This window comes from Scyliorhinus torazame, chromosome 2, assembly GCF_047496885.1.
Source record: "Scyliorhinus torazame isolate Kashiwa2021f chromosome 2, sScyTor2.1, whole genome shotgun sequence".
NCBI lineage: Eukaryota > Metazoa > Chordata > Chondrichthyes > Carcharhiniformes > Scyliorhinidae > Scyliorhinus > Scyliorhinus torazame.
The window spans coordinates 86,214,817-86,239,206 of NC_092708.1; the positions used below are offsets into that span (position 1 = coordinate 86,214,817).

The window sequence follows — 24,390 nt, forward strand, 5'->3', positions numbered from 1 at the left end:
CAGGGGTAGGTTAGGCGAATGCCCACCAGGCCAGTTGCAGATTTTCAGCCAGTTAATTTTTATTTCTTTTGAATGTGAAGTTCAGTCTGTTCAGAGCATGAGTGCCAGTTTAAATCAGACCTGCTTTGAGTGGGTCTCGCTGGTACTGATGCAAATGCATGTTAAGCGTGCCCAGTCTAACTGGAGCAATGCCACTAATCCACTTTCTACATTTACATGGGCTCAGACTGGATTAAAGCTGCAGGTTTTGTTATGATTGAGACATTAAATTCTGACTGGGTAATTTTGGATGGTTTGAATCTGGACACAGTTGTAATGGACTAGACAAGTTCAAATCAAACATTATGTTGCAATGTGGGAACAGACGATCGAATGATGCTGCTCTTCTGTTGGTTAGGCATGGCTCTTTGTGCATGCCATCGATTCGGTTATGAGAAACTTGGGGTGACATTGATATTATCATGATTCCTTCCAGTCTAGGTTGGCTAAAAAGGTTTTTTTTCCCTCATTCATTCTAGTTGATTTTAGCCTGGATAATAAACAGTCTTTTGGCTAAGATTAAGCTTCAGATCAAGCCCAAGATGAGGTTCTCTGCCTTTTCTTGTCAGCTTGGATCGAGTGTGTCGCCCTTGTGGAGACCATGAGCTGGGTCCTATTTGAATTTGAAATGGTTTTTGGAGCAAGCAATGAGGTGGATAAGGGATTTGCCATGTCCACGCCGTTCATTGGCTTTGTAACTTTGAGGATGGGATAAAAAAAAATTAAGGTGGATTAGCCCAGGGCCAATGGAGAGGCGGATGGGTAGAAGTATCATTAAGGGCATAGGGATTAGCCAGTGGCATGTTTCTGTGGCTTGCAGAAAAGAAGAGGATGTTGTTCCCTGAACTACTTTAGAATCCTTTTTCAGGGTTTATAGAGCTGGGAACTAGAACCAATTGCTGTGAGAGGGAGAAATGAGAGAGAGAGAAAGAGAGGGTGGTACAAGTTCAGACAGATTTCAGACAGGTGAGTGGCAAAGAAATATATTACGGGTTACATCGACATGTTGGTTTAGGATTTTTTATATTATATGCTTAAGCTGGTTGTAGAAGTCATGGAGTGTCAGTGGTCATGCCAGTGTACTATGTTGAAAAGTTGCAGTTTTTTGCTTGTCTATTTTTTTTTAAGGCTCTTGAGCTTAAATCAGTTGACAAATCCCATTTCAATATTTTTGTACAATTCATTTCAATTTTTTTTTGTGCCATCTTATCTTTTCCAAACCGTGGTTTGGAGAGTAATCCGCACATTGGCTCTGTGCAATGAAACTGCTTGGCTATCAGCCAGTAGTACAGTTCCATTTGCTGTTGCTCGAGCATTTGTGTTATTAGTCAGCTCTTCTTGCTTTGTGGATTCAGTCAAGCTGATATTGTACTGAATTTCTATTCAGATTCAACCAATGTTCTAATCATGGTGGCAAGCCGAAGTCAGATAGTTTCCGACAACATCAGTGCTCGTCCACATGTCATTGAGAGCGTGATCCGAGATGGGCGAAGTATTGTTGCAATTGACTTTGATTCTGAGACTGGTCAGATTTATTGGTCGGATGTAACTCAGGACAAAGTTTGGTGTGCTTTTCAAAATGGAACAGATCGAAAAATTGTACGTATGTTTTTTTTGTTCTCTAATACATTAAAAGCAATTCCATAGGGGCTGGTTTAGCACATTGGGCTAAATCGCTGGCTTTTAAGGCAGGCCAGCAGCACGGTTCAATTCCTGTACCAGCCTCCTCGAACAGGCGCCGGAATGTGGCGACTAGGGGCTTTTCACAGCAACTTCATTGAAGTCTACTTGTGACAATAAGCGATTTTCATTTTCATTTTCATGAAATATAGTTTACTGCTATAAATGACACTGTAACATAACAATGGGGATAACGCTAGTAGGAAGATATTTCTATGGATTGATGATCAAGTCAGACATACCATTTTGGTATTCATAAATGTTTGCAGTAATTTTTTTAGCTTTAGAATGTTAAAATCTTTACGGGAAGTATGCCTTCAGCATTAAAAATACACAATTTCCGATTCCTTCCTATAAGATACACATTTCTGCATTGTTACTGATGGTTTAATCTCTTCCAACAGATATTTGATAGTGGAGTGACTGTCACAGAAAGTATTGCTGTGGACTGGGTAGGCCGCAATCTGTACTGGGCAGACAACATTCTTCAAACAATTGAGGTTTCAAAGCTGGATGGCAGTCACAGAACTGTACTAATCAGTGATAATATTACAAACCCCAGAGGATTGGTTTTGGATCCCAGAAATGAGTAAGACAAAAAAAAGCATTTATGTGTTATAGAAGAGTTATATTTGGAAAAGAGCTTTCATTTACATTATATATGACTTCCTTCTAATGAAAATTTCAAGTTGAGAAGAACCTTCAGGCCTCAAATCACTTCCCATACATTCTACAATGTTTAAGAATATAAAGACATGGAGTTGAATTTTAGGGACCTCCACCTTGTATTTGAAGACAGGATTGAGGGCATGTAAAGTGAGTTGCCAGTCTGCTGACTCTTGCCCATCCACTGACCTGCTTTCCTGTTTTTTATTACTTTATCATAGTTACAAAGCCAGAGCTCAGAGAGTGGACAGGGGCAAACCCCTAACCCAGCTCCTTGCCTGCTCCAAACAACAATTCAAATTGAATCCAATTCATGGTCCCCACAAGAGAGACATACCAGATCCAGGCATTACACCTGATCTCATGCTAAGGCCAATTGAGACCCATAAGACCAGCCAATTGGGCAGCACGGTAGCACAGTGGGTAGCACAGTTGCTTCATAGCTCCAGGGTCCCAAATTCGATTCCGGCTTGGGTCACTGTCTGTGCGGAGTCTGCACATTCTCCCCGTGTCTGCGTGGGTTTCCTCCGGGTCCAGTCCAAAGATGTGCAGGTTAGGTGGATTGGACATGATAAATTGCCCTTAGTGTCCAAAAAGGTTGGGTGGGTTTACGGGGATAAGGTGTGGGCTTAAGTGGGGAACTCTTTCCAAGGGCTGGTGTAGACTCGATGGGCCGAATGGCCTCGCTGCTGCATCTCCCCGAGAACTCTCCGATACCCCTTCGGATCAAAATTTGTTTTTTTAAAAAGGGGCTGGTTTAGCACAGGGCTAAATAGCTGGCTTTTAAAGCAGACCAAGGCAGGCCAGCAGCACGGTTCAATTGCCGTACCAGCCTCCCCAAACAGGCGCCGGAATGTGGCGACTAGGGGCTTTTTACAGTAACTTCATTTGAAGCCTACTTGTGACAATAAGCGATTTTCATTTCATTTTCATTTCATTTAATTTCTTTTGCACTGTAAATTTTATGGTTCTAAGTGCACAATTAACTGCACTTAAGGGCCTTATTCTGCCACCGCTGAAATTTTCAGTCTGTGGTTTAAAGTGGGGGCAAGGCAACCAGCAGGGCAGCGTTCAGGCCTAACATACGATGAACGTCTGAGGATCCTGGGATTATATTCATTGGAGTTTAGGAGGTTGAGGGGAGATCTAATAGAAACTTACAAGATAATGAATGGCTTAGATAGGGTGGAGGTAGGGATGGCCTGGATGGATTCCTCCATTGTCAATGTATGGGTGCACCTAGCCCCTGGAATCTGCACCAGATGTTCGCATACCTCCCACGGAGGTTCCAGCATCTGTTACCTTACTGATGACCCCAGAGCATGCTCAGCATTTTTGGATCCTTCCACAATCCTCCATATGTTGGTGGCTTCAGCTGTTTGTAAGCTGATTAACTGTGTTTGTATTTTGTGCAATAGGCTGCGATCCCAGAACTACTGAAGTATTCATACCCACCGATGTGAAAGTACCAGCACTGGTGGAATGTGTGGGAAATGATCATAGAATTCGTAGAATCATAGAATTTACATTGAGTCTGAACCGGCCCTTTGAAAGAGCACCCCACTTAAACCCACACCTCCAGCCTATCCTCATAAGCCCACCTAACCTTTTTGGACTCTAAGGGGCAATTTAACATGTCCAATCCGCCTAACATAATATTATAATAGAAATCAAGGAATGCTTTTTTAAAAGTCTCAGCCGGTGTGAATCAATCATTATTAACCAGTGTAATTTTGGTATCAGGCAGAACCATTTAAAAGCTACAAAGAACCTATATTTAATTGTACAAGACTGTGGGCACAATCTTCCAGCCACATCCGGCCGGAATCAAGGCAGGGCTTGGCTGGTAGTTCCTGGAGAAGCCCCCCGCCTGGGATTCCTGACGTTCGTTGCGCCTTGCGGGTTCGAACCAGATCTCGCTGAGATGTTGTAATCAAGGATGGGACCCAGTCTCTCATGGTTAAGTGAGTTTAACCATTAGCTGTGCCAATGCCAGATCGAACGGCTCCACAGCATCTATCGGCCTCATCGAGGAGACCCTAACCAAACACCGATTAGTACTAGTCCACACAAACGGGGACCAGGCGTACTGACACTTGAAAGGAGTGGGGGGGGGGGGGGAGACATAGGAGCAGAATTAGGCCATTCAGCCCATCGGATCTGCTCCGCCATTCAATCATGGCTGATATTTTTTTATCTCCATTCTACTGCCTTCTTCCCCTAACCCCTGATTCCCTTATTAATCAAGAACCTATCTATCTCTGTCTGAAAAACACTCAGTGACTTGGACTCCACAGCCTTCTGTGGCAAAGTGGTCCACCACCCTCTGGCTGAAGAAGTTCCTCCTCGTCTCTGATATAAAGGATCGTCCCTTCAGTCTGAGGCTGTGCACTCGGGTTCTAGTTTCTCCTACTAGTGGAAGCATCCTTTCCACGTCACTCTATCCAGGCCTCTCAATTTTCCGTACGTTTCAATGAGATCCCCCCTCATCCTTCGAAACTCAATGAGAACAGACCCAGAGTCCTCAACCCCTCCTCATATGACAAGTCCTTCAATCCAGGGATAATTCTTGTGAACCTCCTCTGGATCCTCTCCAAGGCCAGCACATCGTTCCTTAGAGCCCAAAACTGCTCAATATATTCCAAATGGCTGCTGGGTGGTCGGCCTCTGGCGGGGTGGCACCCTGGCACTGCTTGTGCCACCCAGGCACTTTGGCACTGGCACCCTGGCAGTGCCATCCGGATGCTGCTCTGGCACTGCTGGGTGCTCAGATGGCACTGGCAGGGGCACTGCCAGGATGCCAGTCTGGCAGTGCCAAGCTGGCATTTTGCCCATGCTGAGGTTCGGGCCTGGGATGCCCTGCCGCTCTGTGGTGGGGCGCGGGGGGGGGGGGGGGGGCTGGTGGGGGCTGGTGGGGGCTCGAGGACCCCAACAGGTGAGTTGGGGCATCGGATGTTCCAGGGAGAGGAGGATCGAGAGATAGGGACACCATTTAAAAATGGAGTCCCGATCCCTTCCTGCACTGTGGAGCTCTGCTCGCCGGAGCTCCTTAGTGCATGAAATGATGCTGAGTGCGGCCTCGGCAGGGTGATGGTCGGGGGGGTGGGGGGGGAGTTCTCCCGCCGGGGCTCAAAATAGCAACAGAGTGCCATTAGATAGCGGGGCCATTCCCGGAACTACAAGCTCCAGGAATTACCCCTGTAATCCCGCCGAGAACGGACTCTGTTTTTTTAAGGTTAGATCGCGCCCTGTATCTCACCAAACAATCTGAAACTGACTCTTTCTGCAGAATTCAACACCTGTCCTTAGGAAGTGAAAAGCATCCACTTTCAAACAATTTGACTGTTTAGCAGACTTGCACTACAAATGTCTTCTGGCTTCCCTCGTTTTGTCAATATAGGTCTTGCGGATATTTGGTAACAACCCACACGAAGGATTTTCCTCCAGTTCCATCAAAGTTTAAAAATAAATAAATTTAGAGGACCAAATTATTTTTTTTAAATTAAGGAGCAATTTAGCATGGCCAATCCACCCAGCCTGCTTTTGGGTTGTGGGGGTGGGACCCACGTAAACACTGGGAGAATGTGCAAACTCTACACCGACAGTGACCCGGGATCGAACCCGGGTCCTCAGCACCGTGAGGCAGCAGTGCTAACCACTGCGCCACCGTGCCGCCCAACTTCCATCAGAGTTGTGGCCGCAGATTGCGAGAAGCTGCGAGGGGATTCCTGGCGCTGATTAAATTTGTGTTGAGTGTTGTAGGTAGTGGAGAGGTGTTCTGTGTACTAACTATAGACAATAGAATCTTCCTTATTTGATTTGTTTATGGATAACGTTTGCAAAGCCATCATTTATTGTGCATCCCTATTGCCCTTGAGAGGAAATCCTGGCGAGTTGCTAGCGCATATTGGTCCACCTGTGTATTCAGGATTGTACAGAACCTCAGATGTGATAAATGTGTTATTCCTGATCAAACCTTTTGTTTTCAGTGACAAGGATACCTTTGTTCAATACTTGTTTGTCTCAGCTTAATCAGCCAGTTAAAAAACTGAAATGCTGTGAGGCGGCAAACCATGCTACTTCTGATTTGATAGGAAAGATTTGCATGTCTTCATTTGAAACATACTCATTCCAATTTAGCCACAAAGAACATAATAATGGACATTTATGCTCTATGAACCAGATTGTCTAGAAGAGGTGAAGTGACAAGAAGCCATCAATATAATAATCAGCAGCAGTTGCTGATGGCCCTGGGGAAAGACAGGGAACACAAATAAATTCCTCTGATTTTAAACTGATTCCATCAATTTGCCTTTGCTTTGTAGTACTCATCTAATGTTCTGGACAGACTGGGGAAGGAACCCACGAATTGAAAAGGCCAGTATGGATGGCACATTACGAACTGTCCTCATAAGTAATAAAATCTTCTGGCCCAATGGTTTAAGTATTGACTATCCAACTGAACTACTTTACTTTGCTGATGCATATTTGGATTATATTGAATACTGTGATTACAATGGAAACAACAGGAGACAGGTTTTAGCCAGTGACTTGGTAAGTAAATGAAGTGCTATTTGCCTGTTACTTTGAAAAAAACATCTTCTTCTACAGAATGCATAGAGTTCATATCAAACGCTCAGTAATTAGATGTTGTTTTGTAGGTCCTGCAACATCCACATGCGATTACCATCTTTGAGGATTTTGTTTATTGGACTGAAAGACGATCTAACCGTGTTATTAGAGCAAATAAGTGGCATGGAAAGAATCAGACTGTGATGATCAGTAATTTAAATCAGCCACTAGGAATTGTTGCTGTTCATTCTGTGAGACAACCATCTGGTAGGTTAAAAATTAAATTCATACTTTTCTAATAAAAGACCTATGCAATTGTGTATCTTTGGAATGTCATGTCATGGATCATAGTAGTATTTTGATGGGCAGCACGGTAGCACAGAGTCTGCACGTTCTCCCCGTGTCTGCGTGGGTTTCCTCTGGGTGCTCCGGTTTCCTCCCACAGTCCAAAGACATGCAGGTTAGGAGGATTGGCCATGATAAATTGCCCTTCGTGTCCAAAAAGATAAGGAGGGGTTATTGGGTTATAGGGTGAGGGCTTAAGTGGGTCGGTGCACACTCGATAGGCCGAATGGCCTCCTTCTGCACTGTATGGGCGCGATTCTCCACTCCCACGCCGGTTGGGAGAATCGCCTGGGCCACCAGAATTTCCGGGGCCGCCGGTCCGACGCCCTCCCGCGATTCTCCCAAGCGGCGGGAAAGGCCCGGTCGAGTTTTGTGGGCCGCAGGCCGGAGAATCGCCGGAGACACCCAAAATGGCGATTCTCCGGCACCCCCGCGATTCTGAGGCCCGGATGGGCCGAGTGGCCAGGCCAAAACGGTGGGTTCCCCCCGGCGCCGTCCACACCTGGTCGCTGCAGTTATGGGCGGTGCGTGAACGCTGGGGGGCGGACTGTGGGGGGGCGAGGGGGGATCCTGCACCGGGCTTCACCTGCAATGTGGGGTGGCCCGCGATCGGTGCCCACCGATCGTCGGGACGTCCTCTCTGAAGGTGAACCTCCTTCCTTCCGCGGCCCCGCAAGATCCGTCCCTCATCTTCTTGCGGGGCGGATTTGGACAGGACGGCAACCACGCATGCGCGGGTTGGCGCCGGCCAACCCACGCATGCGCGGATGACGTCCGTTATGCGGCGCTGGCCGCGTCGTCTATGCAGCGCCGCTTTTACGCAGGCGACAAGGCCTGGCGCGTGTAGATGACGCGGCCCCGATACGGACCCATTGTCAGGGCCTGAATCGGTCGGGACCGGGGCCATTCCGCGCCGTCGTGAACCTCGTGAAATACTCACGACGGCGCGGCCACTTTGGCGTGGGAGTGGAGAATCGCGCCCAGTGTTCTATGTTTAGGATCGTGTAGATTGTGCTTTACATTTGACATCTAGTTGTCCAGCTAAACGGACACTGAAAGTAAAGCGACCCTGTTGTTAGTCAAACAATTTCTACCAATAGAAAATAACATGTATACAATTTATCTCTGGTAACTCTCAGCTTAATTGCTGGCCAGGATTTTGTCAGGCTTATAAGGGTCTCGTTCACCAGTCGGAGCCAGTTCCATGGGGACTGGGGCAAGGCCCAAAGGAAGCAAACACCTTTCAGGCAGTTAATTTGCCACTGTTGAACCATCCCTATGATTGAGGTCCTGCTCATCGAGAGCTGCCGGCCAATTAGAGGCCCGTAGCTAATCATTGCCACCAACAGGACTTCCGGTGACGGCGGGCGGGAGGCGGCCGCACAATGGAGGGCTCCCGTTCGGGAACAGCATTTTCGAGGCTTTAAGCCCGGTCCCAGGGTCCACGGAGGCGGCAGAAGCAGGGAGAAGGCACGGAGGAGGCACAGTGAAGACACAGGAGGAAAATAAAAACAAAGAAAAATGTCGAGGGTGAGCAAAAAAACGGCCGAAAAAAAAACAGCTGAAGGTCCGTCGGGGAGTGGAAAGGTCACCGCGGGGTCACCAAGGAAAATGGAGGCTGGAGCACCAGGGAAGGCCGCGCTGCTTATGGCTGAAGAAATAACTAAGGTGATGGCTGCGGAATTTGAAAAGCAGTTGGCGCAGATTGCGAAATGCATGGAGACGGTGAGGAAGGAGATGAGGGAGGTTTTGAGTGCGCTGGTAGAGGAGGCGGTTTCCCCGGTGATGACGGTGGTGAAGGTGCGAGAGCAAGGGGAGGCGCTGAAGGAAGTGGGGGAGACGTTATTGCAGCACGGTGATCAACTTGCCTCGATGGGGAAAGAGATGCGGAAGCTGATGGACACTAACAAGGATCTGCGAGGAAAAATGGAAGACCTGGAAAACAGATCCAGGTGACAGAATTTGAGGATCGTGGGGCTGCCCGAAGGAGTTGAAGGTCCGAAGCCGACTGAGTATTTTGCCGCGATGCTGGCGAAACTATTGGGGGAGGGGGAGGATCCCTCCCGATATGAACTGGATCGGGCTCATCGGTCGTGGAGGCCTGTACCAAAGCCGAGTGAGCCGCCAAGGGCAGTGACTCTGTGCTTCCGTAGGTACAGGGTGAAGGAGAAGGTCCTGAGCTGGGCCAAGCAGAAGCGGGTGGTGCAGTGGGCTGGAGCTGGTATACGTGTATACCAGGACTTTACGGTGGAGTTGACAAGGAGGCGGGCTGCCTTCAACCGGGTGAAGAGGGCACTGTACATTAGCAAGGTGCGGTGCGGCATTGTATATCCAGCGAAGCTGAGGGTGACTTACAAGCTCAGGGACTTTTATTTTGGAACGGGGGAAGCAGCGGAGGAGTTTGCGAAAGCAGAAGGACTGTGGCAGAACTGACAAACTGAGGAATGGCCATGTGCCGATGTAACCTCATGACTGTATTTTCTTCTTTTTTGTATCACTGCGCGCGGGTGTAGAGATTAAAGGAGCCAATGTGGTATATATTTGGATAAGGGAAGGGACGGGACTTTCACTCGAAATGAGGGTTCTTTGGGGTGTAGGTGGATATGCGGGGTTTGTGTGCTAAAAGGGGATCTTTGGACTTTCCTAGGGCCGGGCAAGTGGGAAAGGGACCCGGGCGGGGGGCCCCCACGCTGGCCGGTTTAAGCCGGCCAGTGAACGGGAGTGAGGTGGGGGGAGGGTCTGCGGCCATCGGAGCCTGGCAGAACAGGGTCCGAATGGTCTAGCCGGGGTGGAAAGTTGGGGGGAAGGAACCGAGGTTGGGAGGAGGAGTTTTACAAGAGGCAGTGGACGGGAGGAGCTGGAGACCTGGAGGGGGGGGGGGGGGGAGCTGTGTAAGATTAAGGGTGACTACGGGTAATCCCTGATTCCTTTTTGTCATTTGTTTATGTAAACATGTGGGTTGAGGTTTGGGGGTTGGTGGGTAGATGGGATTGTTGTTATTATGGGGACTGACATATCTTGCTGATTATTGTTTATTGGTGATGGATGTAAATGTGGGAGAAAATGTGAAAAAGGAGAATAAAAAAAAAAAAATCATTGCCACCAACACCAGTGCACCCACACAAGGCGGGACCCCCAGGTCACTGATGAGTGAATGCAGAGTTAGTGGGGGAGAGGAGGGGGGCCTGGGAGAGGGGAGTTGGAGGCGAAGGAACAGGGGTTCTTTCAGGGGCCAATCCCCTGCCCGATGCCGGATCAATCAATCAGGGGGGAAAATATATGTAAGCAAAAACAAGACAATGCCACCAGCAGCTCTGACAGGTTTTGCTGGGTGGCCTTCCCAGGGCGCAAAAGACCCACATGGCCTCCATGTAATGCCAGAACCACCAGTAGATAGCTCATCATTGAACCTAGTTGATATCCCGCTGCTGGCTGGGAATCCAGCATCAGTTACTTCTGTCCTACAGCTTAATTGGGATTTATCTGTTATTGAGAGACTGATGCAGGGCCTCTCCTACGATCAAATGGTTCTGGCCGCCATGGCTCCCACCATGATGGACTGCCGAAAGTTCAGCCCAGCTGTGTGTGACTCCTCAGACAAGTCAGATATGATTTAGTAGAGTTAAAAGTTAAAGTTGCAAACATTAAAAGTCAATTTCAGATCACATTCGCTCATTTTTTCTTGGCTAATATTCTTCCCACTTCTCCTTTCATGACCAGATTGCTATCATAAAATGCATGTAGTTTTCTCACCAAAGTTTATGCCCTAATCTAAAATTCATGCAGACTGTAAATATATTTAAGAATCAAATTTTAATTGTAAATTGGACTGACACGTGTGATAGCTCATGAAAGATTCTGGATACCTGTATGTTTTGTCCCCCAGCTTGGAATCCATGTGTGTCCAATCCCTGCAGCCACTTATGTCTACTTTCAGCATCGGCTCCTGGATTCTATTCATGTGTCTGCCCCTCAGGCTGGAACCTGATGGCAGATTTGAAACATTGTGCAAAAGGTATTTTATTCCTATTTATCTCTTAAAAAGCGCAACAGTAATTCAGTAATCGTTATCATATCTAGTTGTGTAATATAGAGGCAATAATTAAGACTTTGAACCATATAAAGTAACAAAATGATTCCCAGGTCTCTAAAATCAGGAGGGAAATTGTAACGTATTTGTTCCTGAAGCTATGAAAGGATGGAAAGATTGTGGTAGAGGGTTCAGTATTCTTCTCAATTAATTGAATCTCAACAGACAGAATGAATACAAAGTAGTAGAAAAATGAGCATTTGATTTCTATTTTGGGAGGCACATCAAATTTGTGGCCGGCACGGTAGCACTGTTGCTTCACAGCGCCAGGGTCCCAGCTTTGATTCCCGGCTTGGGTCACTGTCTGTGCCGAGTCTGGGTTTCCTCTGGGTGGTCCAGTTTCCCCCCACAAGTCCCGAAAGACGTGCTGTCAGATAATTTGTACATTCTGAATTCTCCTTCTGTACCCGAACTGACGACTAGGGGCTTTTCACAGCAACTTCATTGAGTGTTAATGTAAGCTTACTTGTGACAATAAAAATTATTATTATTATTTGTGCCACCTACTTCTAGTGGTACAGCTTCAGATTTCTTTAATCCTGAATTAACCCTGTCTGGAAATATTGTTCTGCTCCTTATAAATTAAATAAATTGGATGGCTCTGGATAATCTCTTCTGATAAAATTGGATATTGAAATGGCTTCAGAGATCATGGGCGCGATTCTCCGACCCCCCGCCGGGTCGGAGAATCGCCGGGGCTGGCGTGAATCCCGCCCCCGCCGTGTCCCGAATTCTCCGCCGCCAGAGAATTGGCGGGGGTGGGAATCGCGCCACGCCAGTCGGAGGGAATCGCGCCGGTCGGCGGGCCCACCCCTGGTGATTCTCTGGCCCGCGATGCGCCGAAGTCCCGCCGCTGCCAACCCTCTCCCGCCAGCGTGGATTCAACCACCTTTTGAACGGCGGGAGCAGGCGGCGCGGGCGGGCTCCGGGGTCCGGTGGGGGGGGGGGGCGCGGGGCGATCTGGCCCCGGGGGATGCTCCCATGGTGGCCTGGCCCGCGATCGGGGCCCACCGATCCGCAGGGCCTGTGCCGTGGGGGCACTCTTTTTCTTCTGCCTTCGCCATGGTCTTCAATATGGCAGAGGCGGAAGAGACCCCCTCCCCTGCGCATGTGCGGGGATGCCGTGAGCGGCGTCTGACGCTCCCGCGCATGCGTCGCCCGGCGAAGACCTTTCGGCGCCGGCTGGCGTGGCGCCAAAGGCCTTTCCCATCAGCCGGCGGAGCGGAAACCACTCCGGCGCGGGCCCAGCCCCTCAAGGTTAGGACTTGGCCCCTAAAGGTGCGGTCTCCACACCTTTGGGGCGGCCCAACACCGGAGTGGTTCCCGCCACTCATTACGCCGGAAACCCCTGCCCTGCCGGGTAGGGGAGAATCCCGCCCCATCTCTCTGCCTTTTACAATAGGAATCCAACATTAGTGCTCAGTAGTTTAATTGCCTGTTGGATTTAACTGTTACTGCTTGAAATTGTGTTCTCTCCGATCCTGTTATCTCTGCTAGTGTTTATTGAAAGCTCAAATTTCATTTTGTCTTGCACTATTATTCTCATGCTGTAGAGGCTCTCACCTAGAATGCAAGAACTCTTGCTGCACATTGAAATAATTCCAATTTCTAAGTCAGTTTACTTTTGAAATTGTGTTCGTATTTCTCCTCTGGGAATTACTTTCAACACCTTATGATCCATTCACTAGTTTTTTATTCCTTTGATTACCTGCACTTTCATTGCTGTTCCAATTATATCCTGGGGAGCATTGTAGATAACAGCAAATGTTGAAAATGTATTTGCTGCTGAAAGATCTGGACTGATTGCTTAATTGATATGTTTGATCCTCAATAGCAGTTTAGTGATAACTTAATCCCTGTTGAAAATGTAAACTACTTGCTGCCAACAATGATTTTCAGCAGGAAGTTTTTTCTTGGCTTGCCCAAAGCTTTATTACAGTCGTGTTAGGTACAAATTCATAAGAACACAATCTTAAAAACTCATTAGGATATGTTTCACATGATGGGCTGGATTTTTGCCGAGTCGGGGAACCCTTTTAAATATGGCAGATGGGTCCCAATTGCAGGATTCCCAATCCCATTCTTGCGGTTTCTGATTTTCAGGAGTGCCTTTAAAAGATGCTGCCTGGTTTGGGTCATCATTCCGCACCCTGCACTACAGACCTAGCCAGCTCCATTGCCGGGATAGGCATGTCCAAAGCCTCCATGATTTTCATGGAGTTGGACCAGCTTTTCAAAGTGTCATGGTTCAAGGCACCTCAGAGATTTCATGAACCATAGTCTGCCGAAGGGAACCTTTTGAAAGTTAAGTTCAAATGGTCCTCCTTATGCCTTCCATGCCAAACTATTGATCCCCTGTGGCCCCTCATACCTCCAAGCCAAGGTATGCCTACCACCCAGCCCCAACACCTGCTATTGCCCCATGCCATTCACTGCATAGAAGCAATGAATGCTGGGCGGGATTTTCCGATAAGGGCTACATGTTGACGCCGTTGTAAACACCGGAGCGTTTTACGACGGGGTCATCTGGTCGCTAGCAGCAGTGATTCTGCGGTGCACAGGGGGCCAGCATGGCACTGGAGCGCTTCAAGCAGCTCCAGCTGCCGATACGGGCGCCAGTATGGGCAGCGCGGGTCCGCACATGCGCATGGATTGCCATCTCCGCGCTGGGCCCTGGGCAACATGGCGGAGCCCTACAGGGGCCCGGCGCGACGGAACCTAGGCCCCCCCCCACCCCGGAATTAGCCCGCCCCCCGACCGGTAGCCCCCAATCGCGGACCTGGCCACCGTGGAGGCCCCCCCCCGGAGTCGGATCCCCCCTCCTCCCCACCAGGACGGCTCCCGCAGGCAGAAAGCCAAGGTCCCGCCCGGTAGGACCACACATGAACGACGCTGGTGGGACTCGTTTGAACCCGGCGGGCATTCAGCACGGAGAATTGCCGGGAGGGGGCCACGTTGAGCGGAGAATCGGTGGCCCGGCGTTGGAGTGGCGTCACGGGATTCGCGCCCCCTCCGGCGATTCTCCGACCCAGCGCGGGATCAGAGAATCCCGCCCCCTATACTCACAGGATGGGTGAAAAAAAGCTTCAAGAAAGTAATTTATTGATAACTTTTACTTTCTTTAAAAAGCTCATTTTTACAGCAGCCCAATATAAGTGTCAATCCTCCAGACCTTTCAACCTATCAATAGCTGAAAGTATAAGCATTTGAAACCTTTATCTTGTGTAAATGAATAAACAATGTGAAATTGTCAGCATAGATCAGAGAACCCATGCTGTCAATCAAGAAGTGTTTCCCCTGGGATGCACGTGTTTCAAAAATCTAATGGATTTCTGGACTCTCACCTCAGCCTCATTATGTGATTAATGTCTGAGATTACATCAGCAGGGATCTTCTGTTGTTATATCTCTCTTTTGGGAGAGCCTTAGATTATTATAAGATTTTTTAATTTACTCAAGAATTTGAAAGTATTTTCGTTTATCATTTCTAGTTGAACAGCCGTTCCTAATTGTAGTGAGAGACAGCGTCATCTTTGGCATTTCTCTAGACCCTGATGACAAAACTAGTGATGCCATGGTTCCTATTGCTGGAGTCAATAATGGTTACGATGTTGACTTTGATGAAGCAGAGGCACTATATTGGATAGAACATCCAGTAAGTACAGATTGTTCTCTTCAGATTGAAAGAGGTAGAGATAACTTGCAATTGGAAAGTGATGACAAATAAGTGCTATTCAACATGCTGTTTGCACTACTGGACTGAATTTCTTTCATATCTGCTGTGCACTTTATGCTCCTGAGTTGGCTGAGGCCAAATCAATAATCATTAACCTATGTTGCTTTAGTAAATTAGCCATTACCACTTCTGCTAATTTTCCTCCCTTACATTGCCGGAACCAGTAACTCATAGAAGCTGGTTCCCCCGATGTACTTATCACTCACTTATAAATTATGTGCACAAGAAGATATAATTTAAGGGAAAATCCAACGTTATAACAGTGGGCGGGATGTTCTGGTCATTCACACTGGTGGGATCTTACAGTGCTGCCGATGGTGCATCCTTGCCATGGGTTTCACAGCAGCGAGAAGTCTAAATCTTCCGCTCTAATCCGCTGCGGGAATTGTCGCAGGCGGAACAGGGAACTTGACGGACAAGCAAAAGGTCCGTTAACCTTGGGCGGGACTTGAGAATCCCATTCTGTGTTTATAATACTTGCAGTATTTTTATTGTTATTTTACAGTGGCAGAGGGATTCAGTTTGCACTTTTGTCTGCGGTGCCGTGCTGTGACGATGGCTAAGCAGACCTGTATTCTTGTGTGTGGTTTAGCATTATTTTCCTGGTCTTGTGTTTTTGTGTGTATCGGTTGTTGTGGACTTATTCTGATTTCACAGGAACATTACAAAGTAAATTATGACACCGAGCTGCATAAGGAGAAATCAGGGCAGATGACAAAAAGCTTGGTCAAAGAGGTAGATTTTAAGAATTGTCTCAAAGGGGGAAAGCGAGGTGAAGAGGTGCAAGGGGGGAGTTCCAGAGCTTGAGGCTTAGGCATCTGAAGCCACCAATGCTGGAGCAGTTATGTTTAGAAATGCTTAAGAGGCCAGAATTGAGGGAGTGCTGATATCTGTGAGGGTTTCTGATTATGGGCGGGATTCTCCGCTCCCAGGACTAAGTGCCCACTCCATCGTGAACGCCGTCGTGTTTCACGGCGGCGCGAACAGGGCCCGGGCACGACCTATTCTGGCCCCCATAGGGGGCCAGCACGGCGCTGGAGTGGTTCACGCCACTCCAGCGTCCTTACGTGGCCCCAACCCGCGCATGCGCAGTTGGGGGCAGCCCATTCCCGCGCATGCGCAGTTGGGCCGCGCCATCCTGCGCATGTGCGGGGAACTTTTTACGCGCGCGGCCCCTCACCAACATGGCGCCGGTGTTCTGGGGCCACGCAGAAGGAGGTAGGCCCGGGGGGGGGGGGAAGGCCCGCCCGCCGCTCGGTGGGCCCCGATCGCGGGCCAGACCCCATCGGAGGCCCCCCCTGGTGAAGGAGCCCCCCTCACCCCCCCCACAGGCCACCCCCCCCCCCCCCAGCATTCCCGCAGAGTTCCCGTCGGCAGCGACCAGGGGTGGACGACGCTGGAAGGAACCTGTCATGTCGTAGTGGCCGCTCGGCCCGTCCAGGCCGGAGAATCGCTGCTCGCCATTTGCGCGCGGCGCTTGTTTCGGGGCGGGGGGTGTGGGGGGTGCAGGGGTCGGGGCAGCGTTGCGTGATTCGCGCAGTGCCCCAGCGATATTCCCACCCGGCGTGGGGGGGGGGAGAATTATGCCCTATATGTTTGCTTTTGAGGCTCTGGTTACGGTCAATTATCCAACGGTTCATTTGTAGGATTAGTTTATCAAAATGCCTTGCTATTTCCTGTTTATATTTTTGCCCTTTTCTACTGGTGCTGTGTTTTTTCTCTTTCATTAATGTCCTCTGTTATGATTTTTTTATCTCGGGGTATGTGGTGTTGTTTATTGTTTTCTGTCATCTACACTGATCTTATCTCCTCATCTCTGACATAATGTGAGGAGAACCATATTGTTAACAACTGAGTGAAATTAAGGTCAAGGGACTAAGTTACTCTGCATGAATTGATTTTTTTTCTCAAGGATGTATTTTGATATGAAGGTTTCATGGCCTAAATTTGAGTGGTATATGCACCTCCCATTAACAGTACTTGAAGCTCGGTAATGCCTTCCCCTCACTCAGATCTGATGTGAAAATTGTATTTTGTATGTTTTTTTGTGCTACTCCAAAGACATCTGATAATCCTAATGTCAGCTTCTCTAAATGTGGGTTGTGGCATGATTACTAAAGTTGCAGGAGGGGGTAAAGCAGCTCTGAACATGCATTGTTTGGAGGATGTTAACTGTATCCAGCAATCCTGCTTTAAAATCCTTCTCAGTGTTGTGAGAATCTGTTTCAACAAAGGTAGCCTTGATTTAACGATTTAGGAATCCTCAGAAGTGAGGACTAACACATGCATGATGGTCTGATAAGCCTATGGAAGACAGATTCCCTAACTTCGCACAATGCTTAGTTTATGGTTCTATTAGAGAAAAGCACGCAATGGAAATAGATGGGCTCTCCCTCCTGTAATACTTGGGTTTAGAATAATCATCCCCTGGCAACGAGAAATAGTATAGTTGGAGGAAAGACAGTCCTGATCTATTGCCAGGTGGATGATTTGTTTTTTTCAGAGTACGAGGCATTATCAGCTATTGAGTGTATGAAGGAAGGAGTTTGCTAATACGGGCTTATGTTTTGGACCTAGTGAACTGTTTCTAAGTACTTAGGAGGATTTAAGGATTTCCTTCTTTACGAGTGTGCCTAGAATCACACTAGTAAGAAGAGGATTTGTAAGTGTGGAAGAAACATTAATTATTTCCCCTCGGCTTCTGAGATTGTGTGAGTTTTCCTTACTGTGATTTATGTTCTTTTAGGGAGAAATTCACAGTGTAAGGTCAGATGGAACTAATAGGACCATATTTGCACCAGCTTCGACTATTGGTTCCCCAATGGGCTTGGCTTTTGATTGGATCTCTATGAACCTTTACTATACCAATTTTGAACAACAATCCATTGAGGTCAGTACACTTTCAATTCATTCTTCCCTGCATTGAGAAAAAAAAGGTAACTTTTGGCATAGCAAAGCAGGAAAGTATGGTATATTTACAAAAGCAGATAACTGTTTCTACCACATTTCATTTAATTAAGTTTATTTTTATGAAAGTAATTTATTATTCATTATATTTAATTTTGTCCCGACCTACATATTATGATGCAAATGATATTACTTAATGTAAATAAATGTTGATACCAATTAGTAGGCTGTAATGGTTGGTTGGTTCAGTTGACTAGATGTGGTGGAGTGTGGTGGAGAATAGTGCCAACTGTGCAGTTTCAATCCTTGTTCCAGCTGAGGTAATCTACTGCAGATGCGGGAGATGTGAAATAAAAGCAGGAAGTGCTCAAAAAACTCAATAGGGCTGGCAGCATCTGTGGAAGGGAAACAGAGTTAACATTTTGAGCCCAATGTGATTCTTCTTTGAGAGATATTCTTGGGGCCTTTCTTCTTGCCTTACCCCATAATGATATCATGGCATTAGCCATGATTAGCACAACTCAGTCTACCTTGTACACTACATGAAGAGAGAGAAAATGCATCTAACAGACTTCTGGATAAATTATGCCTTGCTTTTCTGTTTGTGGCATTTACAACCGCTCATTAAAATTTGGCTTTCTTCACCATTGTGACACTGGAAAATTTTATACTTCAATTTAGTATTTCAAAGTTATAATAAACCTTAATTTGTGCTCACAAGAATATCTGTGAAAGAAGGCTGCCTGCTGGGTCAAATCTAGCCCACAGCGAACTAAACCGATTGTAAACAAATTTGCAAGGTAGTGCAATTTGAATAATTAACAGACACACTCATCACAGCTTTGGTTTTATGTCAATGCCTAGTTTAATGGAGAAGATGTGGAAGGTCTGGCTAAAAGGTTAAATTTGAAGGAATTTGGCTACATATAAATAATTTGCTGCATGAGATGGGCCGAATGGCCTCCTTCTGCACTGTAAATTCTATGATCCTATGAGGGGGCAAGCACTGTAAAGGATCCAAGTAGATTTTAATATTCTGTCTACCTTTTCCAAAGGTCGGGGAATGGGTTAAACCGAAAGATGTATCAGGCAGAAATGAAATGAAATGCAACAGAGACACAAAGCTGATTCCGCACATCTCTTCTAAACTTTGCCGCTCGCACCTTATACCTATGTCCCCTAGTAATTGACTCTTCCATCCTGGGAAAAAGCTTCTGACTATCTACTCTGTCCATGCCCCTCATAATTTTGTAGACCTCTATCAAGTCACTCCTCAACCTCTGTCATTCCAGGGAGAACAAACCGAGTTTATCCAACCTCTCCTCATAGCTAATGCCCTCTTCTGCACCCTCTCCAAAGCCTCCACATCCTTCTGGTATTATGGTGACCAGAATTGAACACTATATATTACAAGTGTGGCTTAACTAAGATTCTATACAGCTGCAGCATGACTTGCCAATTTTTAAACTCAATGCCCTGGCTGGTGAAGGTAAGCATGCCGTATGCCTTATTGACTACCTTCTCCACCTGCGTTGCCACTTTCAGTGACCTGTGAACCTGTACACCCAGATTCCTCTGCCTATCAATACACTTAAGGGTTCTGCCATTTTCTGTATATTTTCCACCTGTATTAGACCTTCCAAAATGCATTACCTCACATTTGTCCGGATTAAACTCCATCTGCCATCTCTCCGCTGAAGTCTCTAACCAATCTATATCTGCTGTATCTCCTGACTGTCCTCATCGCTATCCGCAATTCCACAAACCTTTTGTCATCTGCAAATTTACTATTCAAACCAGTTGCATTTTCCTCCAAAGCATTTATATATACTACAAACAGCAAAGGTCCCAGCACTGTTCCTTGTGGAACACCATTAGTAACAGCCCTCCATTTAGAAAAGTATTCTTCCACTCCTACCCTCTATCTTCTTGCCAGCTCACCTCTGATCCCATGTGACTTCACCGTCTGTACCAGTCTGCCGTGAGGGACCTTATCAGAAGGCCTTACTGAAGTCCATGTAGATGACATCCACTGCCCTATCTTCAGCAATAATTTTCATCACTTCCTTGAAAAACTCGATCAAGTTAGTGAGACACGACCTCCCATTCAAAAAACCATACTGTCTCTCGCTAATATGTCCACTTGCTTCCAAATGGGAGTAAATCTTGTCTTGAAGAATCCTCTCGAATAATTTCCCTACCACTGACAGAAGTCTCACCGGCCTGTAATTTCCTGGATTATCCTTGCGACCCTTCTTTTTAAAAAAAAAATATTTTATTCAAGATTTTTTGGCCAAACAAAACAGTACGTAGTGTTTCTTTTAAACAACAATAAAGCAATATAAATAACAGTGGCCAGTTTTAAACAAATAAATAAATAATATATGAACAGAAACATAAACAAAACAAAACTAAATGGCAACTGCCTTGTCAAAAATAGATACTCTCCAAAGATACAATCCAACAGTCCAATATACAATTACCTATAACAAATGTCTATACATATACAATAACATCCCTGAGAGTCCGTCCGATTCCTCCCCCCCCCCCCCCCCCCCCTGGGTTGCTGCTGTTGTCTTCTTCTTTTCCATTCCCTCTATCTTTCTGTGAGGTAGTCGACGAACGGTTGCCACCGCCTGGTGAACCCTTGAGCCGAACCCCTTAATACGAACTTAATCCGTTCTAACTTTATAAACCCTGCCATGTCGTTTATCCAGGTCTCCACACCGGGGGGTTTGGCTTCCTTCCACATTAACAATATCCTGCGCCGGGCTACTAGGGACGCAAAGACCTAAACATCAGCCTCTCTCGCCTCCTGCACTCCCGGCTCTTCTGCAACCCCGAATATAGCCAACCCCCAGCTTGGTTCGACCTAGACCCCCACCACCTTCAAAAGCACCTTTGCCACCCCCACCCAGAACCCCTGTAGTGCCGGGCATGACCAGAACATGTGGGTGTGATTCGCTGGGCTTCTCGAGCATCTCGCACACCTATCCTCTAACCCCAAAAATTTACTGAGCCGTGCTCCAGTCATATGCGCCCTGTGTAACACCTTAAATTGTATCAGGCTTAGCCTGACACACAAGGACGATGAGTTTACCCTATGTAGGGCATCAGCCCACAGCCCCTCCTCAATCTCCTCCCCCAGCTCTTCTTCCCATTTCCCTTTCAGCTCATCTACCATGATCTCCCCCTCGTCCCTCATTTCCCTATATATGTCCAACACCTTACCATCCCCCACCCATGTCTCTGAGATCACTCTATCCTGCACCTCCTGCATCGGGAGCTGCGGGAATTCCCTCATCTGTTGCCTCGCAAAAGCCCTCAGTTGCATATACCGAAATGCATTCCCTTGGGGCAACCCATATTTTTCCGTCAGTGCTCCCAGACTCGCAAACGTCCCATCTACGAACCGATCTCTCAATTGTGCTACCCCTGCTGTTTTGCCATGCTCCAAATCCCCCATCCATTCACCCCGGAACAAACCTATGGTTATTTCTTATCGGGGACCGCACCGAGGCTCCCGTCCTTCCCCTATGCCGTCTCCACTGCCCCCAAATTTTCAATGTAGCCACCACCACCGGGCTTGTGGTGTATTTCTTCGGTGAGAACGGCAACGGTGCCGTCACCATTGCTTGTAGGCTAGTCCCCCTGCAGGACGCCCTCTCCAATCTCTTCCACGCCGCTCCCTCCCCTTCTCCCATCCACTTACACACCATTGAAATATTGGCGGTCCAGTAGTACTCACTTAGGCTCGGTAGTGCCAGCCCCCCCTGTCCCTACTACGTTGCAAAAATCCCCTCCTCACTCTTGGGGTCTTCCCGGCCCACACAAAACTCATAATACTCTTCTCGATTCTTTTGAAAAAAGCCTTCGTGACCACCACCGGGAGGCACTGAAACACAAAAAGGAATCTCGGGAGGACCACCATTTTAACCGCCTGCCCCCTACCTGCCATTGACAGGAACACCATGTCCCATCTCTTAAAGTCCTCCTCCATCTGTTCCACCAACCGCGTTAAATTAAGCCTATGTAATGTACCCCAATTCTTGGCTATCTGGATCCCCAAGTACCGGAAGTCCCTTGTTACCTTCCTCAACGGTAAATCCTCTATTTCTCTGCTCTGCTCCCCTGGATGCACCACAAACAACTCACTTTTCCCCATGTTCAATTTATACCCTGAAAAATCCCCAAACTCCCCAAGTATCCGCATTATCTCTGGCATCCCCTCCGCCGGGTCCGCCGCATATAACAACAAATCATCCGCATACAGAGGTACCCAGTGTTCTTCTCCCCCCCTGAGTACTCCCCTCCACTTCCTGGAACCCCTCAATGCTATGGCCAGGGGCTCAATCGCCAGTGCAAACAATAACGGGGACAGAGGACATCCCTGCCTCGTCCCTCTGTGGAGCCGAAAATAATCAGACCCCCGTCCATTCGTGACCACGCTCGCCATCGGGGCCCTATACAGCAACTGTACCCATCTGATATACCCATCTCCAAATCTCCTCAGCACCTCCCACAAATAATCCCACTCCACTCTATCAAATGCTTTCTCGGCATCCATCACCACCACTATCTCCGCTTCCCCCTCTGGTGGGGGCATCATCATTACCCCTAGCAGCCTCCGTATATTTGTATTCAGCTGTCTCCTCTTCACAAACCCAGTTTGGTCCTCATGAACCACCCCCGGGACACAATCCTCTATCCTCATTGCCATTACCTTGGCCAGAATCTTAGCGCCCACATTCAGGAGGGAAATGGGCCTGTAGGACCCGCATTGCAGTGGGTCTTTTTCCTTCTTTAGGAGGAGCGATATCGTTGCCTCTGACATAGTCGGGGGCAACTGCCCCCTTTCCCTCGCCTCATTAAAGGTTCTCATCAGTAGCGGGGCCAGCAAGTCCATATATTTCCTATAGAATTCCACTGGGAATCCGTCTGGTCCCGGGGCCTTCCCCACCTGCATGCTCCCAATCCCTTTCACAACTTCCTCCGTCTCAATCTGTGCTCCCAGTCCCGCCCTCTCCTGCTCCTCCACCTTAGGAAATTCCAGCTGATCCAGAAAGCACATCATTCTCTCCTTCCCATCCGGGGGCTGAGCTTCATATAATCTTTCATAAAATGCCTTGAACACTCTATTCACTCTCTCCGCTCCCCGCTCCATCTCTCCCTCCTCATCTCTCACCCCCCTATCTCCCTCGCTGCTCCCCTTTTCCTCAGTTGGTGGGCCAGCAACCTGCTCGCCTTCTCCACATATTCGTACTGTACACCCTGTGCCTTCCTCCATTGTGCCTCTGCATTACCCGTAGTCAACAAGTCAAATTCTACATGTAGCCTTTGCCTTTCCCTGTATAGTCCCTCCTCCGGTGCCTCCGCATATTGTCTGTCCACCCTCAGAAGTTCTTTCAACAACCGCTCCCTTTCCCTACTCTCCTGCTTTCCTTTATGTGCCCTAATAGATATCAGCTCCCCTCTAACCACTGCCTTCAGTGCCTCCCAGACCACTCCCACCTGAACCTCCCCATTATCATTGAGTTCCAAGTACCTTTCAATACACCCCCTCACCCTTAAACACACCCTCTCATCTGCCAATAATCCCATGTCCATTCTCCAGGGTGGATGCTGTTCTTTTTCCTCCCCTATCTCCAGGTCCACCCAATGTGGAGCGTGATCCAAAATAGCTATAGCCGTGTACTCCGTCCCCGTCACCTTCGGGATCAGTGCCCTTCCCAAAACAAAAAAGTCTATCCATGAATAATCTTCGTGGACATAGGAGAAAAACGAAAACTCCTTACTCCTAGGTCTACTAAATCTCCAGGGGTCTACTCCTCCCATCTGCTCCATAAAGTCCTTAAGCACCCAAGCTGCAGCCGGCCTCCTTCCGGTCCTGGACCTTGATCTGTCCAGCCCTGGGTCCAGCACCGTATTAAAATCTCCACCCATTACCAACTTCCCCACCTCTAGGTCTGGGATACGTCCTAACATACGCCTCATAAAGTTGGCATCATCCCAGTTCGGGGCATATACGTTCACTAAGACCACCGCCTCCCCTTGCAATTTGCCATTCACCATCACGTATCTGCCCCCACTATCCGCCACTATAGTCTTTGCCTCAAACTTTACCCGCTTCCCCACTAGTATAGCCACCCCTCTGTTTTTTGCGTCTAGCCCCGAATGAAACACCTGCCCCACCCATCCTTTGCGTAGTCTGACCTGGTCTATCAGTTTCAGATGCGTCTCCTGCAGCATAACCACATCTGCCTTAAGTTTCTTTAGGTGTGCGAGTACCCGTGCCCTCTTTATCGGCCCATTCAGCCCTCTCACATTCCACGTGATCAGCCGGGTTGGGGGGCTCT

The 24,390-nt window shown here is 47.9% G+C and overlaps 1 protein-coding gene across 2 annotated transcripts in view; it reads left to right on the plus strand.

Moving 5' to 3' along the window:
• The window catches only part of LOC140389325 (low-density lipoprotein receptor-related protein 2-like), a 534,533-nt gene that overhangs the window by 278,147 nt on the left and 231,996 nt on the right, over nt 1-24,390 (plus strand). For both annotated transcript variants that reach the window (XM_072473491.1, XM_072473499.1), the window contains 7 exons: nt 1,427-1,638; nt 2,124-2,308; nt 6,711-6,939; nt 7,047-7,224; nt 11,189-11,317; nt 14,883-15,046; nt 17,874-18,017. In XM_072473491.1, coding sequence (XP_072329592.1) covers nt 1,427-1,638; nt 2,124-2,308; nt 6,711-6,939; nt 7,047-7,224; nt 11,189-11,317; nt 14,883-15,046; nt 17,874-18,017 — 1,241 coding nt within the window. The remainder of the gene's footprint in view (nt 1-1,426; nt 1,639-2,123; nt 2,309-6,710; nt 6,940-7,046; nt 7,225-11,188; nt 11,318-14,882; nt 15,047-17,873; nt 18,018-24,390) is intronic.